We start from the raw sequence: 18101 nt of genomic DNA on the forward strand, positions 1-18101 counted from the left end.
GCAATACCTCAGCACAGAAGTAGAGTTGCAGTAAGGGAGACATCAGGATCTGCAGCCAAAAACCTGGTCGATTGATTTCTTTGTCATGAAGACAGGACTTTGGAAGGGAATTTGTAGCAGCGATCAACTGCGAAGGCTCCAGGCAAGAGTTTCTTCACAGCCAGATGCAGCTGTGGTTTTGGCACCCTTTTCAGGAGCCAGAAGAATGGATATCGCCACTCTGATTCTCTTCACTTGCAAGGCCCAGCACTCTGGTGACGCGACTTTACAGACTATAGACGTCTTTGGAGGACCATCAGCTCAATTCCGAATCGGAAGACTCTGCACTGTACAAAAGCTTGCGGTCCAAGGGTAATAGTGTATTGAGGCACGGCAAGTTCGTAGCACGTCGTGGGATGGCTCAAAACACACATCCTGAGTCTAGTGGATCGCACCAGGCTCTGGGTCGGAGTCGTTTCCGGAGTCCCCAGGTCACTTGGAAGGAAAAGTAGCCGCAGATTCCGGTTACATAGCAGGCTCTCCAGTCGCTGGAAATCATCTCAGAAGTGTTATCTTCCTCTTCGGATTTAGGTCCAGTGGTAGACTACCTCTTCAGCTACCAGGATCAGACTTATGCAGGAACCCAGCCAATCAAACTAGCATGCAACATTCAAGCCTGGGGGGCTGGTATTCCTTTCAGGACAGCCAGCCTCCCAGTTGGAAATCTTTTCTTGCAGTCAGGCTGAAAGAAAAATGGGTGCAGAGTTTTGAACTCCTCCCTCGCTTCCTGCCTTCACAGACATTCTGGTGCATAGGCGGGCTTGACCTAGATTTCCTGCCAAAGATCAAAACACAGAGGACCTTCCCACCCTGGAGGGCAGGGGGAAGAACTGAGCAGGCACAAGGAGCACAAAATGGCAAAAAAAAAAAAAAAGTAGACAGGCCATTTTGGTGAAATAGGCACCTTTACTGCAGCCGTGGAAACAGTCCGCAGTAAAGGTGCACGAATTAGTAAAAAGGATCACTTCCACTAGCCATTAAAGGTAAGCTTGTCCTTGTAACAATTGTTACAGTGCGAATGATAAAGGGGATGCATTGCATCTTCAACATTCCACATAAATTGGGGGGGTTGCTGTTTTTCACCCAATAAAATGTAGGATAGAAATATCCTTTCTACCCTTGCGAGCTGTAGTTCTCACAAGGTTAGCCAGAGAAAGTAAAAGGGAGCCTAAAGGGCAACCCTGTAACAAAAGGAGTATATCCAAAAGGGTGTCAAAAGGACATATGGAGAGTCTTAAAAAATAACACCAATAACAGTAAAAGGATCTGCAAGTGTGGAAAAAGGCTCCCACTCACTGAAGTATTGGGGAAAATAATTCACTAGTCCAACAAAAAGTTATGGGGTTCTCACAAGTGAGTTAGATTTAGCAGTACAGTTAAAATCTTTAGTAACACTCCCTCCTGCCCATTTCTAAATGCAGGATTTTCAAATCTGAAAAACAAAAAATCAACTTAAGAAAAAAAATGCTTTTTAAAAGAAAAGGTCTTTGTGAGTCAGTTCATTTAAGACTTTTGAACTCCCAGTAAGATCGAACACTTTCTGGTCTGCAAGATTTGAGACATCAATAAAAAGGTATTTGAAGCATACAGAAACGCAACACAAATAAAAAATAGATGGCAGGGTTTGAAATTGAAGGGGGCTGGGAACTATTTAGCTCTTGCTTGTTGTAGTCTAAGAAGCCTGGTTAGCTTGACTACAGTTACCAAGATATACTTTTGGCTCCCCCGGACAATAGATGCCTAATAAACACACCTATGGTGTATTTGGGTCAATCTAAACATTATGATGCATCTATAATACATTTAAAGCATATAGTGTTAACCAATGGGAAAAGTTATTTGTTTGGGTCTTTTGTGGAAGTTAAATGTGCAGAACGATATGTACTAGCTCTTTGTTCTAGTATCTTCTGGTCCCTGGTTAATGCTGGATACCCAGTAGCTGCTTTTAAACACCTGCTTTTGCATTCTTAATTTTGATCCTCATCGGTTGCTAATATACTAAAGGTCTACATCCATTTTGCAAAGAAACAAACTCTAACAAATAGTGCAGTTCAAGCTTACCTTCTCAAACCAGCTAGCACCAAAAATTGACCCTGTGGGCTCCAGAATATAGTATTAGCCTGCTGTTTGTCATAGGTTTCTGGAAGGAGAAATTGCATTTCAGACAGTCAGATGACCAAAGTATAGACAATGTCGACCAACTACTCCAATTAAATTTAAACAAACATCACATAAGTGACAATTCAACCTCTTGAGATGCCAGAAAGGTTTTTTTTTAAAAAAATCCATTGTACCTTGCATAACAGCATTAATATATTTCTTAAGCGAGTACCCTCTGATCAGTAGAAAAAGCAAGGGGTAAAGGTTACAATGGTAAGATAGAGTTCAAGATAAAAAATAGTTAAAGTATTGTAAATACAAAGCATTTCACACAATGGCACTACTGCAGAAACATTTCAGAAAGGAGGAAGGCTGGCATGCACGCACAATTATTCTCAATCGCCATTTCAGTCCCATTTTAAACAACGGAAGGTCTGTTAGGTAAGAATTTGTAGAGTCCAACTGGTGTGGGAATACACAAGACTTCTCTTGGTATTATTTAACACCTTTTAATATAGGCCTGTACTACACAAGTTGGTATTGTGACCGAGCATCCAGGCCTATCTTAAGAGTGGTAGTGTGAGCTGTACAAGAAAACCAGTAAATACAAGTATCCACGTAAACACTTACCCACTTGTATTTATATACACGCACAAGGATATTTAGCCAATCTTTAAAAAGCAGCAAGTAATAGTAACACTCATCCCAAAGTTAGCATTCAATTTCAACAAGACCAATAAGGCAGGGGAGTAACTTTCCCACATATTTCAGCACATTGAGTGATGTCATTTGGAGTCAGTAATGACACTTATTTTCAATTACCATTGCAATACTGAGTTACAAGGAGGGAAAGGTTATAGTTCGATCAGAACATACTTTGTACTTGCATGTAGGCAGTCTTATCCGAGCAATAATAGTGTTCGGCAATTAAAACCTGCAAGGGAACAAGCACTGCCAAAGCCAATAGGTTCAGGTTCAGAAGACGGCCTTTTGGGAGCCAGGACAGCCAAAGGCAATTGGCCAGTTCAAAGTTCTGATACTCTTAGAAAATGTTTTTAAATAGTCAGTAGTTCATACAGAAAAATGACAGAAGCTCAAGGAGGAGCCACCTTTAAGCAGCACAAGCTCAAAGTCCAGTGCAATAGAGAGGAGGTCAACAAAATAGGGTAGGTTCATTTTAGTGCTAAATTCCTCCCACCTTCATTTATTTATTTGTTTTTAAACACTCACAGCCAACATTGAGGCGCTGGTACAGAATTAATTTGTTTTGTTGTCATCTTAGTTGCATATTTAAAACACGTTTAAATACCCAGCGGTTTCTAAGCGCAAACCTGTGTTGCTTTGTCCCATCCTGCTTCCAAGGAGAGCACGCTGCCACTGAGCCATCCTCCCAGGACCTTAGAGTCCCCAAGCTCTTTTGCTGGACTTGGAACTTTTTCCTTTTAACCCTGGAGTGTGCAAGACCTTTTTTTCACTCCCTCGGGCGTTTTACCCGATTTGGATTTTTGCATTTCACTGTTTTTGGAGTCTAACAAACTCCATAGGAGTCTGCTTTTTGTATGGTGATATACAGTACCTTCAGTGCAGCATCACAGAAATCCTTTGGATTACTCTTAAGGTTTAAATACCTTTTCTTGTGTGAACTATAGTTCCCAAGAACAGTGAAGTGAAATTGACTTAACTTTTCTCTTTGTAGGTCCAGCACACACCATCTTATGTGGAGTGCTGGCGGTCACCTAGTGGCCCCTTACCCTACTTTCGACTGTAACATTTTTATATTACCCTCACTACTTTAAATGGCTGTTGGCAGTGGTTAAATCTTTCTACCATTGTGCTTTTCTACCGCAGGCTGAACCCTCCGCTGTAGTACAGCATCCATGGGTGACCATTTTGTCAAAACGGCCCCTGTCTTTTTTTGCCACTCTGTGAGGTCTTTCTTCGGTTTTACTCTGTGCACCGAGACAGATTTGAGCCCTTTGTCTTGCCTTGGGTAGGCTTCAGCCCTGAAGCCCGCCTCTGGCTAGAGTGTGTCTGGAAGGACAGGATGTGAGGGAGGTTCCCCAAACTCTTTCCTTTGTCTTCAGGAATACCTGAATGCAACTAGTCCCGATTGTCTGGCTGTCCTTACAGGCCAGCCAACCTGCTGTGGGATGGATAGCCTAGGCTCTGCACGAACGGTAGAAATCTGATTAAAAGGAGTGTTTTGGAACTACAGACCACTGGAAGAAACACCAGACAAAAAAAAACTGAACAAAGCTTGCTGCAACCTTGTGGGACTTGGAATTGCTTGAAGCCCTGCTGCTGTTCCGAACTCCCTTTTCACCTTGACAGAAGCTCTGGAAGGAACATCTCCCCTTGGGTTAGTGGGACCAACTAACCCCAAGACGAACTCCACTGGATCACCACCCCTGACTGGCTGTGCCTCTCCACTGCTTTGAGACCAGAATATCTGGGGTCGAGTGTCCGCAGTAGAGTGCAAGGTCTGCCGTGGAACGAATCCGGCTAGAAGTTCCAGGAGACGCCCAAGGACCATCCCGAAGCAGGACATACACATTCAGAGTCCCCTTACCAGAGTGCAGGACCGAGGGAGTGTTAGGCAAGATTGTATGCAGTACCCTTTGGGTGCACTCCAATAACCATGACTTCCTGGCAATAGGGACCCAAACTTTGGTACAAGTCTGAACTACACAGGTTGGTAGTGTGGCTGAGCAGCCGGGCTCATCTCAAGCGGGGTCAATGTGAGCAGTAATGTGACAGTTCCACAGTACAGTTATTCAAATGAACCCTTACGCTCAAGGTTTCTTGATGACATGCATTACTTACAATAATAGCATTTGATTGCATCTGCTTCGATTCACATGCTGTGCATATGGTCCAACATCCAGTGGAGTATCGCATCTAGTCTTTTGGGGACCAAAAGGGGATGTCGGCATAGGCGTGTCTGTAACAATATCCCTATCGTGATGTGTGTAGTACCAAAGATCCCTCACGCGCGGAGGTCCCTCCGATTGTATTTTTTCGCCCATGAGGGAGCCCAAGGCTATAGTGAGTGAGTACGCAAAGAGAAAGTAGTAAGACGTCTATGTTCGTCCACCCCAAGCAGGGAGGTAGGGAGTGCGCATGTGAATCTAAGCAGATACAATCATCAGAAATGCTATTACGGTAAGTAATGCATGTCTTCTGATGCTTGTTAATCTGCTTAGAATCAGATGCTGTGCATAGACTAGCGAGCAGTACCCGGAGGTGGTTTGTGAGAAGTAACAGTAGAGAAAAGATGTCCTAGTACTTACTGCTTGTCCCACCTGGAATCAGACCTAGAATGAGTGTCTAGGCAATAGTGTTTTGTAAAGGTGTGTACACAACTCTAGGTTGCCGCTTTGCAAATGGACTCAAGAGGAACATTTGCAATGAATGCTACGAATGCCCCAGTGGCTCGAGTAGAATGTGCTCTAGGCTTGAAGGGCAGTTCTCTCTTAGCAAGAGAGAAACAGGTGATGCATTTGACAATCCACCTTGAAATAAATGATTTAGAGACAGGGTCTCCTTCTGTACCAGCTGCCACTGAAACGAAGAATCGTTTAGTCTTCCTTAGTGGTTTAGTTCTTTCCAGGTAAAACATGTCTACCCTGCGCATGTCTAGTGTGTGAAGGCTTCTTTCGGCCATGTTAGCAGGGTTCTGGAAGAAAGTGGGTAGTTCGATTGACTGGTTCACATGGAACTTAGAGATGAAGCAAACCTGGGATGTGCGCGCAGAACCACCTTATCTTTGTGGACTGTGACAAAGGGGTCTAAAAACAGAAAGCCTGTAGCTCGCTAACCCTTCTGATAGAAGTGATAGCCACTAATAAGGCGGGCAGGTCTTTCAGACATGCTTTATGCATAGGCTCAAAGGGAGCTCCCATGAGCCTGGTCAAAACCACATTCAGATCCCATCCAGGGGCTGGGTGAGAGATGGGGGGATAAATCCTCTTAACCCCTTCCATAAAGGCTTTAATCACCGGTATTTTCCACCACGATACCTTTTGTTGTGATGTGGTGTAGGTTGATAGAGCAGCCAGATAAGCCTTCAGGGAATTAAAGACTAACCCAGAGTCCAACAGGTGAGTTAGATACAACACAATGTGTGAGGGTGAGCAATCGATGGGATTGACACCCTTGGGACTTCACCAGATGACAAAACGTTTCCATTTGCTGGCATAGCAAAACGTGCATTGGGTTTCCTCGCTTCCCTGATTATGTCCATGCACCTTTGAGGGAGTTGCATGTGTCCAAACTCTATGATCTCAGGAGCCAGGCTGCCAAGTTCAGAGTCTGTGGGCATGGGTGTAGGGTCTTCCCCCCCCCCCCCTTGTCCTGAGACAACATGTTGTACAGGCAGGGCAGCTTGACTGGTGGGGAGAGGGACATTTCCAACAGGCGAGCGAACCAGGGTTGGCGGGCCCACATGGGGGCCACCAGTATCATGGTAACTGGTTCCTGGTGCATCTTGTGCAATATCTTGTTGAGATGGTGAGTCGGGGGAGCGAGGGGGGGGGGGGGGGGGGGGGGAGGGCGAACATACACAAATCTCCCGACCAAGTTATCCAGAGACCGTTCCCATTGGATCGGTTCTGGGGGTACCTGGAGGCGTAATCTTGGCATTGGGCGTTCTCCGTAGTCGATTTCTGGGAAACCCCATTCTGCGAAGACGATGGACACAATGTCCTCGTGCAGTCGCCATTCGTATTCTTCTGGCAGAGGAAAATCTCTGCTGAGTAAGTCTGCCAGAAGATTGAGTTCCCCTGGAACATGTTGGCACAACAAAAACATCTTGTGGTTGAGAACCCATATCCAAATGTTTTGGGACAGCTTGGATAGCCCTGGAGAGTGAGTGCCACCCCGTTTGTTCAGGTAATACATTGCTGTAGTGCTGTCGGTTAGGATCAGCACAGTCTTCCCTTGCAGATGCATCTGAAAGGCTTTCAATGCTTTGAACACTGCTAATAGCTCCAGTAAGTTTATATGATTGGACGCTACTTGAGGGGACCACACTCTGAGTGCTGTCTGCTGAAGCAGGTGAGCCCCCACCCAGTGAGATGCGTCTGTCGTGAGAGTGGCTTCCATTGCAGGGCTAGTGAAGGTCTTTCCCTTCAAGATGTTTTCTCTTGACCACCACTGCAGAGAGAACGGGGGCTGGCGAGACAACTACCAGATCTTCCCATTGTCCGCTGGCCTGACACCACTGGCTGTTGAGCCACTCTTGCATGGGACGCATGCTCAGCTGCGCGGGGGGAACAAAGTATATGCACGACGACATCATTCCTAGCAAGTGCATTGCTTTGCGTACCGTCACCTCCCGACTGGCTACATATTGAGGGATCTGTGAAAGCATGTTCTGAACCCTCTCGCTGGAAGGGAAGACAAGGCAGTCTTCCGTCCGAATTAAAGCTCCCAGTTGACAATGCATTACTTACCGTAAAAGCATTTCTGATGGTTGTATCTGCTTAGATTCACATGCTGTGCATAGGTCCGACATCCAGTGGTCACTGCGGATTATTGCATTTTGTTTTTCGTAGTCGAAAAGGGGACGTCGACAAGGCGTGTCTGTAACACTATCCCTATAGTGACGTGCGTTGTACCCACAATCCCTCACGCGTCGAGGTCCCTCGGTTTGTATTTTTCTGCCCCGAGGGAGCCTTCTAGACGTGAGTGAGTACAGAAAAGAGAAATATAGTAGAGGATGTCTATGTTCCTTCCATCCAAGCGGGGAGGAAGGGCGGGCGCATGTGAATCTGAGCAGAAACAACCATCAGAAATGCTTTTACGGTAAGTAATGCATTGTCTTCTGATGTTTGTTAATCTGCTTAGAATCACATGCTGTGCATAGACTTGCGAGCAGTACCCGGAGTTGGCGGTGGGTTATGAGAAGGAACAGTAGAGAAAAGATGTCTTAATACTGCCTGTCCCACCTGGGAGTCAGATCTAGAGTGTGCATCTAGACAGTAGTGTTTTGTAAAGGTGTGCACAGAACTCCAGGTAGCCGCTTTGCAGATGGACTCAAGGGGAACATTTGCAATGAATGCTATGGACGCCCCCGTGCCTCGAGTATAGTGCGCTCTTGGCTTAAAGGGCAGTTCTCTCTTAGCAAGAGTATAGCAGAGAGTGATGCATTGAACAATCCATCTAGAAATAGTGGACTTTGAAACTGCATCCCCTTCTCTTCCTGCTGCCACAGAGACGAAGAACTGATTAGTCTTTCTCAGTGATCTGGTTCTTTCCATGTAGAACATGACAGCTCTGCGTACATCTAGTGTATGCAGACTTTTTTCTCCCAAGCTGGAAGGGTTTTGAAAGAACGTTGGTAGTTCTATAGATTGGTTTACATGAAATTTCGAGATGAATTTTGGTGCAAACCTTGGGTGTGTGCGAAGAACCACCTTATCCTTGTGAACTGATACGAAGGGGTCTAGTACAGAAAGAGCCTGTAGTTCACTTACTCTCCTAATGGAGGTGATAGCTATTAGGAAAGCAGTCCTAATAGGGTTAATTAATTAAGGGTGAGGTATTTAAGAGTTGCCTTGTGCATGGGTTCGAAGGGAGTGCCCATGAGTCTAGAAAGTACCATGTTTAAGTCCCATCCGAGAGCTGGGTTAGCTATCGGGGGGTGTATTCTCTTTACCCCTTCCATAAAGGCCTTGATAACTGGTATCTTCCACCACGACACTTTAAGTTGGGAAGTGGTGTATGCAGAAAGTGCCGCTAGGTGGACTTTAATGGAATTAAACACTAGACCTGAATCCAGTAAATGGGTCAAGTACAGAATAATGTTAGAGGCAGAGCAGTCAACCGGGTTGATGTTCTTACTTCTACACCAGATGACAAATCTTTTCCACTTGCTAGAATAGCAGTGGCGAGTATTAGGTTTTCTGGCTTCTCTGAGGATGTCCATACATCTCTGAGGGAGATGTAAATGTCCAAATTCTATGATCTCAGGAGCCAGGCTGCTAACTTCATGGTCTGAGGGCATGGATGCAGTGTCCTGCCCTTGTCTTGTGACAGCATGTTGTACGGGCAGGGAAGTTTCATTGGGGGAGATAGGGACATCTCCATCAAGTGAGCGAACCATGGCTGCCGGGCCCACATTGGGGCTACTAGTATCATGGTGACCTGTTCTTGGTGCATCTTGTGCACCACTCTGTTGAGGAGGGGAGTCGGGGGAAAGGCGTAAACAAATTTCCCTGACCATTGAATCAACAGACCGTTCCCCTTGGACTGGTTCTGAGGGTACCTGGAGGCGTAACTTTGGCATTGTGAGTTCTCCAGGGTTGCGAACAGGTCTATTTCCGGGAAACCCCATTGCGTGAAGACGTCTAAGACGATGTTTTCGTGTAATTGCCATTCGTACTCTTTGGGTAGGGGGAAGTCTCTGCTGAGTTTGTCTGCTAGCAGATTGAGTTCCCCTGGTACATGTTGTGATAGTAGGAACATGTTGTGTTTGAGAGCCCACTTCCATATATTCTGGGACAGCTTGGACAGTCCTGGAGAGTGAGTGCCCCCTGAGATAGTGCATGGTGCTGTCTGTGAGGACCATCACTGTCTTTCCTTGCAAGTGTTCCTGAAAGGCTTTCAGTGCTTTAAACACTGCTAATAGTTCCAGCAGGTTTATATGCTTGGATGCTAAGCTCGGAGTCCACGCTCCATGAGCAGTGTGATGGGATAGGTGAGCCCCCCATCCTGTAAGGGATGCGTCTGTGGTTAGAGTGGCTTCCACTGCGGGTGTGGCAAAAGTTTTCCCTAATAACAGGTTTTCCTTTGTACACCACCGTAGCGAGAGAACCAAGGCCTGCAAGACCACCACCAGATCGTCCCATTGTCCGCTGGCCTGACACCACTGGCTGTAGAGCCACTCTTGCATTGGGCGCATGCGCAGGCGCGCGTGAGGTACCAAATAAATACATGACGCCATCATCCCTAGCAAGCGCATTGCTTTGCGTACCGTGACCTCTCGACCTGCCACATATTGGGGGATCTGAAACAGCATGTTTTGGACCCTCTCGTTGGAGGGGAAGACGAGGCCGTCCTTTGTTCGAATTAGAGCCCCTAGGAATTGTTTGATTTGGCTGGGGTCTAAGCTGGACTTCTTTTCGTTGATGGAGAAGCCCAGTTGGGACAAAAGGTCTACGGTCCTTTGGGTATTCGAGAAGCATGTTTCGTAAGAATCCCCTGTTATGAGCCAGTCGTCGAGGTACGGGTAAACCGGGATGGATAATCTGCGCAGGTGGGCCGCTGCCACTGCCAGTACTTTCGTAAATACCCTTGGTGCAGATGCTATCCCGAAGGGTAGTACTCTGAACTGATAGTGTTTGTTCTCTATCTTGAACCTGAGGTATTTTCTGTGCGCTGGCAACATTAAAATATGAAAGTATGCATCTTTCATGTCTAGTGTTGTCATGTAATCCCCCTGTGATAACAGTGGGATTACTTCCTGCAAGGTCACCATACAAAACTTTTGGGGTTTGACAAAGTTGTTCGCAGATCTAATACAGGGCGCATGGTTAAGTCCTTTTTGGGTACAAGGAAGTACACTGAATAAATACCTTCTGTTACCTGAGATAGGGGGACAGCCTCTATAGCTTCTTTTTTCAGTAGCTCTTCTACTTCTTGAAGAAGAATAGTGAGGTGTTCGGGTGTCATGCGTCGGTTCCGTGGGGGTCTGTATTTCGGGGAACCGTTGAATTCGATGCAGTATCCGTGGGCTATGGTGGATAATACCCAGCGGTCTGACGTTATTCCCTCCCATGCTGAAAGGAACGATGTTAGCCGGCCCCCGACCGGTGATGCATGGGAGGGGACCGGAATCTTTGGGTCATTTGTTGGTATTGGGCGTGGGGCCTTTAGGACTGGAGCCGCACCCTCTTCCTTTGCCACGACGTTGGCCTCTTTGACTGAACTGGGTGCTTTGGTTAGAGGGCCAGTTGGTAGCAGAGTAAAATTGTTGTTGGCTTTGCTGCTGGCGTTGGCCACGAAAGGAGCGTCTATTGCCATAGCTGCGTCTGTTAGGAGGCCTAGAAATTTGGTCAAGAGTCTTGATGGTATCAAACTCCTCCTTCGCATGTTCTAGGGCCTCATCAACTGCTTTCCCAAACAGATGTGTTTGCTCTATGGGCTTATTTATTAGGGAAGCCTGGGTTTCTGGCTTAAATCCCGAATTGCGCAGCCAGACATGGCGTTTGAGAAGTATTCCCTGAACCAGGGAGCGGCCAGCTGTCTCTGCGGCATCTAAGGAGTTCTTTACGATGCCCTGGTTTACAAGAGTTCCCTCTGATATAGTAGCCAACAGGCGTGAACGCAGGGGTTCTGGTGCGTCCTCTGCTTCGCTTCGCAGGTTGCTCCACGGTGCATCTGCGTAGCTAGCTAGTAGGGAATTGTTATTCGCGATCCTGGTTGAGAAGGCGGCGGATGTCGTGATTCTCTTCCCAAGTGCATAGAGCTTCTTGCCCTCTTTGTCAGGTGGTGCCTCACTAGTAGATAGTGGTACCCCCCCTCTCTTTCCTGTGTTAGTCACTACCAGAGAGTCCGGAATAGAATGTCCCCTGATGTACAAAGGGTCAGAAGACGAAGGGCTGAAGAGCTTTTCTATCCGAGGGTTGACCCCTCTGACTAAGGCCGGATTGGAAAGGGAAGGAGTTATTCTTCTCTTTATAGAAGCCAGGAGCGGAATGGACTGGCTGACCGGGGCTTTTTCTTTAATAACCTTTTCTACAAAGTCTATGTCCGGAAGGGTCTCCCCTGTGTCTATTTCAAAATGCGCTGCTGCCTTGCGCAATAGTGCATTAAGTGAAGGCTGGTCATCTATGGGGGAGGTGTTCCCATAGGTGAGTCCTTGGGAGGAGAAGGATGAAAGACATCGGGGTCTGAGTGCACTGATGGGGAGTGCCAGGGCTGTGAGGTAGCTGTATCTTCTTCAAAAGCTCCTGCGCTAGTGTAAGGGTCTTCCTCAAACGTCTCCTCCTCAAGTTCTTCCTCTCCACCTAAACACTCCTCATCTTCCTGGAGGTATTGCTCCTCTTCAGTGAGGTCATATGCATCTGTAGAAGGGGGAAACAGCCTAGGAATCTTGACCCTAGGGTCATCCTGGGTCCATTCTGTTGGTCTTTTGGGTGTGGGTGGGTTTTGGCTACCCAAAAACCTCTCCGTCTTTTCCATACAAGAATGGAGTCTTTCCAGGGTCTCATGGGGAACCCCTGAATAGTCTAGAGGGGGGAAATCAGTGTTTTCACCTTCAAAACGCTTCGAACGCTCCCACAACGTCGACGAAAGGTTTCCGTCGCCCTCAGAAAAGCCCTCCGGTAGTTCAGAAGTGCCTTTAGATGGATGGGGCAGTTCCTGGCCACTCTAGTGCTTTTTCGACGTTTCTATATCCTTGGGTGCGGTATTCGACGTCTGTTTCGTCGTCTGCTTACGTTTGTCCTCGGAAACAATTCTCGCCAGACTCTCGACGAGTTCGTCAGTCGAGGGTTCTGGAGTCGGCGTTGCCTGCGTTGCGCGCTGTTTTTCGACGGCCGCTCTATGGAGCGTTACGTCGGATGTTTTTGAGGAAGCGCCCGTATTAGATAAAAGCCCAATCGCTGGTCGCGGCTGCGTTTGCGGGTGGGGCTTGAGACCCTTGCGGTCTGAGGTCGACGCCGGAGTGCCCTGCGTCCCCTTCGGCGCTGGTGGATCCTTCGTCCTGGACGAAGAAGAGCCGTGGGTTGTGTGCTTAGGCCTATGGGGTCTGTGTGCGTCCTTGTCACCGGGGTGTTCATCCCCATAAGCAGGGCGTGAGCCGAGCCCGTCGGGGCCGGGGACGGACGTCGAGGAGCGCGAGCGCTCCTTCTGGGGGTTAATGACTTCTGTAACGGACGTCGAGTTATCACCCTCCTCGTCACTTTCTGTAACAGCGGCGGCGGGTGAGGAAACTGACTTCGACATTGCGTAGTCCGCCCACCTCTTAACTTTCCGTTCTTTAAGAGTTCTTGGTTTCAAGAGCTTACAGGCCGCGCAGCTGTCCCCTTTATGATCGAGGTGCAAGCAACGATTACAGAGCTTGTGTTTGTCCTTCCAAGTGTATTTGCCCCTACAGCGTGGGCAAAACTTAAAAGGTGTCCTCTCCATAGCTGAGGCAATAAAAACTGGTGATAACAACCCCAAGGGAAAGATAGGGGAGAAAGAAAGACATTCTCGACGAGAAGGTAAAAGTTCGAAACCCCCACTCTCCCTACTGTATGTTGGCCGGCGAGGCCTGGCCACGTGTTTGGCAGCGCCGAAGGATCTCCTCGGTCGAAAACTTGCTCGGCGGAGAAACAGCTTCACAGCTAACGTCGAGGGGAGGGATCTTTTAACAATAAGTATATATTAAGGACCGAGGTCCGTAGTAATTGTTTAGCAATGTCTCTCTAGGAGCTCCGCCTAAGGCGACCATAAGCTGGGCGGAAAAAAACAATCAGAGGGACCTCGACGCGTGAGGGATTGTGGGTACAACGCACGTCACTATAGGGATAGTGTTACAGACACGCCTTGTCGACGTCCCCTTTTCGACAATACTCCGCAGTGACCACTGGATGTCGGACCTATGCACAGCATGTGATTCTAAGCAGATTAACAAACATCAGAAATTGTTTTACTTGGCTGGGGGCTAAGCTGGATTTCTTTTCGTTGATTGAAAAACCCAGGCTAAAGAATAGATCTACTGTTTTTTTGGGTGTTCGAAAAACAAGCGGCGAACAAGTCCCCCGTAATGAGCCAGTCATCGAGGTAAGGGTAAACTGGGAGTGAGTCTGCGCAGGTGTGCTGCTGCCACTGCCAGGACTTTGGTAAACACCCTTGGCGCCGAGGCGATGTCGAAGGGGTGTACCTTGAATTGGTAGTGTTGATGGGGGCACTGACACGGCACGCAAGATGGCCGCAGCCTGAAATTCATCCTTGCAAATGCGGTGACCAGCCAAGATACTGTACCTGAGCTGCGGCGGAGGGTGCCTGGCTTCATTAGAAGAGGTGGCGGATTTGTCGGTTCGCGATCACCGGGGGTGCCCGGGGATCTTGGCCCTGCGGGCTGTGGCGTGTTGCCCCCCCCCCCACTGCTGGCAGTTGCCCGCGATCACCAGCTGTGTCCCAGGGACTCGGCCCTGTGAGCTGTGGAGTGCCCCCCCCCCCCATTGCCGGCGGCTGTGGTGTGGTCCGGGGCGCTGGGGAACGTCCGGACACCCTTGCTGATCTGTGCCGGCTGGTGCTTGGCGGCACCGTGTAGTGGCCGTGTCCGGAGTGGGTGGATGTTCCTCGCCCCGGCCCTGCTTTGCTGCTGGTGATCCCTGGTCGCCGGAGGATGGATGTTCCCGCCCACGATACGTAGAACCTGCAGCTTGGAGGTGAGCGTTGGCGCGGGGCCCCGGAGGTCAGCTGGGGCTAATTGGACCTGCTGAGATTTTCTCCCCCTGTGTCTTCCCCTCCGGTCACTGCTGTTTTGTTTTTTTATTATTACGGAGACAGCCGGTGGGTCATAGTCCCAGGCCCATATGGGAGGACCCCTTTTTTGCCGATTGTTCGACTGTTGAGATCAGTACTTGGATCTGCTGTAGTTTCCTTCTCCCGGAGTGATTGGCGGGTCAGCTGGAGAGGAGCCACAGTTGGAGCTGGGCTGGAGCCCTGGGCCCCCTGGAGGGTTGCCCACCCCGTGAGAGTTTTTCTTTTTTCGGAGCCTGCTCCTGTGTCTGGTCTCAAGGGGAGGCCGCCCCCATCCTACTGGTGTCTTCTTATGGCAAGGTACCTGGGGTGGTGACCCTGGACTGGGATTTAGGGGTCCTGGCCCAGGGTGGTGGTGGGGGGGAGGGGGGAGGTGACGCATCTCAGCTGTGCCCCCTCTGCGATTACCTGGGTCCCCTTGACAGCCGGTTTCCACCCCCCTGGTGGTCCTTCACGTTTGCTTGGGATTCATACTTGTGGAGTGCTGCAGAGAGAGGTCTAGGCATTTGGAGACCGAGTTGCCCAGAGCTGTTACTTTGGTTCATACCACAGTCTTTCTTCCAAGAACGGGGTCTTTACGCCTCAGGGATCTTTGTGGGGTCTACACGATATGGGCAATCAGAAGAAACAATCCAGAATGGAGCAGTTTGCCAGGCAGGACCATGATCCCCCACAGCAGGACCCGAGCCCCAACTCCTCGCGGATCAACATTGGGGCCCTTAACCAAACCCTGTTGGCAGTGGAGTACAGACAGTTTTGGTGCAAAAATTGACACTCCATCTTGCAAGGTGGACATATCCGCGGTCCAGATAGCTGAAGTTACTTTCTTACCTGGTAACGTTCTTTCGATGGGATGGTCCGACAAAGTATTCCATATCTATGACAGGTAATGTCCACAGCTGTGCTGCTTCGGAAAATCTTTGGCGTCAGCGTCAACGTTGATGCGCCGTCCCCGAGGACCACCTCCGACAGCTGACGTCACCCGATGTGATAAGTAGGACGCACGACGCCCATAGCCTTAGTTATAGTTTTTTCCCCAGAACGTGTGCCACCAGTTTTCTGCCAGTCAGACACACAAGGCCTTGCGGAACGCAAGCTGCAATCGCAAAAGAAATTCTTCAGCGGGGAGAGAAAGGAGGGAGCGATATGGAATACGTCGGACCATCCCATCGAAAGAAAGTTACCAGGTAAGAAAGTAACTTCTTCGAGGGGATTGGGTCCTCCGACATATTCCATATCTATGAGACTCCCAAAGCAGTACCAAGCAAGGAGGTGGGAAAGAACTTAGAATACAAATTTAGCATGCCCAATCAAATTGTGGAATAGAGAACTGCCTTGCCAAAGGCCAGATCTTGCCCTCTGATGGAATCGAGGGAATAGTGACGTACAAAAGTATGTACTGAAGCCCAAGTGGCTGCATCACAGATGTGACAAATAGGAACTCCCCTCTGCATGGCAGTAGACGCAGCTACTCCTCTGGTAGAATGGGCCCGCAAGCCAGCCGGAGGGTCCTTCCCCGCCAAGCGGTAACACTAGGAGATCGCTAAAAAAATCCAACGAGCCAGTCTGTTTCATCACAGCTTGTCCCAAACGCTTTCTAGCATAACCAATGAAAAGTTGATCGTCCACTCTGACCCGGGACATGCGCAAAATATAAAAGCTCAACGCTCTCCGATCAAGCCTATGGAGCCTCTCCTCTTCCTTACCAGGATGTGGAGGAGGATAGAACGCTGGAAGAACAACCTTCTGGCTCAAATGAAATTCCGAAACCACCTTCGGAAGAAAAGAAGGACGAACTCTAAGGACAACCCTGTCCTTATGAAACACAGTGAAGGGTGGCTTAACTGAAAGTGCCTGTAACTCACTCACTGCGCGAGCGGAAGTAACCGCAACCAAAAACACAGTTTTCAGAGTCAACAGCCTCAAAGGGCAAGAATGTAAAGGCTCAAACGGAGCACCCATAAGAAACTTAAGAACAAATCCCAACCTGGCACCAGAAAAGGCGACTGAGGGAACACATTAGTGAGCCCTTTCAAAAACTGCGAAATTAAAGGAATCTTAAAATAGGAACACTCCTCAGACGAGTGCTTAAATATGGACAGCGCCACCAGGAAACCTTTAATGGTCTCCACTTGCAAGCCCCTGTGGGCCAACAAAAAGCAAAAAAGACAGAACCATGGGAATGTCAAACAAACAAAAGGATCCAATTCTTAACTCTGCACCAGTCGCAGAACTTTCTCCAACGGTACAGAGACTTTGTTGCCGGCCGCCTGGCCGAGAGCAACACCTCCATCACGTCTTCAGGGAAGTCCCAATCCTTATACCTCAACCTTTCAGAAGCCAAGCGTGAAGGTTGAGGGATCTGACCTCTGGATGGAGAACCTGACCCCCCCCCCCTCCCGTGAGAGCAGATCGCCTCGGTAGGGAAGACGAGGTGGAGGGCAGATGGACAAGTCAAGAAGGTCCGGGTACCACGTCCTCCGGGCCCACGCCGGAGCAATGAGGATCATCCGGGAACCAAACCTCCGCAGCACTTGGGGATGACGGGGACTGGAGGAAACGCGTACAGCAGTGGGAATGACCACTCCACCACGAACGCGTATCCTAAGGCTCATTTTGGAGGAAATTCCCGTGAGCAAAACCTTTTGCACTTCCGGTTGACACTGGAGGCGAAGAGATCCACTTGAGGGGTCCCCCAAAGGGTGAAGATCTCCAGGAGAATCTCCTGAGCCAGCTCCCACTCGTGAGAGATCGTGCTCTGCCTGCTCAGAGCGTCCGCCGTCTCGTTGTCGTCTCCGGTCAGATGAACAGCTGAGATCGAAACTTCCTGCTGGATGGCCCAGAACTCGAGCTGCATCGCCTCCCTGCACAGCGGAAGTGCCCCCCCCCCCCCCATTATTTTTGAGGTAGTGCATGGCCACCGTTTTGTCTGTTAGAATCAGGACACTTTCCGCGCACAGTCGGCAGAAAAGCCATCAGGGCTAGCATGAAGGCCCTCAGCTCCAACAGATTGATATGGAGTCTGGACTCCGACGGAGACCAACGACCGCTGACTGAACTCGTTAGCATGAGCTCCCCATCCCGTGAGAGATGCGTCCGTCACTATCACCACCTCCGGCCAGGACAGCGAAAATGGGGCCCCCTTCATCAGATTGCCCTTGACGGCCCACCACAGAAGGTCCCGGGCTACCGAGGACGGCACCTGAACAGGGTCCAACAGCCTGGCGGAGGACTGAGACCACTGGAGCTTGAGAGCCTACTGCAAAGAGCTCATCCGCAGACGAGCCTCTGACACCAGAACAATGCAGGATGCCATGAGGCCGAGCAGTCTCAAGAACTCGGACGCTGGGAGATTCTGGGAAAACTGAAACTTGTGCACCATCTGCTGAATGTGAAGAGCCCTCACCTGAGGAGCAAAACAGCCCCAGGGACGTGTCGAGCACTGCTCCGATGTACTGGAGCCGCTGCGTTGGTGTCAAATGGGA

At 49.2% G+C, this 18101-nt stretch overlaps 1 protein-coding gene across 1 annotated transcript in view; it reads right to left on the reverse strand.

The window, feature by feature from the left end:
• The window catches only part of EIF3B (eukaryotic translation initiation factor 3 subunit B), a 356055-nt gene that overhangs the window by 105511 nt on the left and 232443 nt on the right, over window positions 1-18101 (reverse strand). Inside the window, exon 13 of the mRNA XM_069647617.1 lies at window positions 2101-2179. Within this exon, the coding sequence (XP_069503718.1) occupies window positions 2101-2179 (79 nt within the window). The remainder of the gene's footprint in view (window positions 1-2100; window positions 2180-18101) is intronic.

Source organism: Ambystoma mexicanum, chromosome 2q, assembly GCF_040938575.1.
Source record: "Ambystoma mexicanum isolate Mex_15411 chromosome 2q, UKY_AmexF1_1, whole genome shotgun sequence".
NCBI lineage: Eukaryota > Metazoa > Chordata > Amphibia > Caudata > Ambystomatidae > Ambystoma > Ambystoma mexicanum.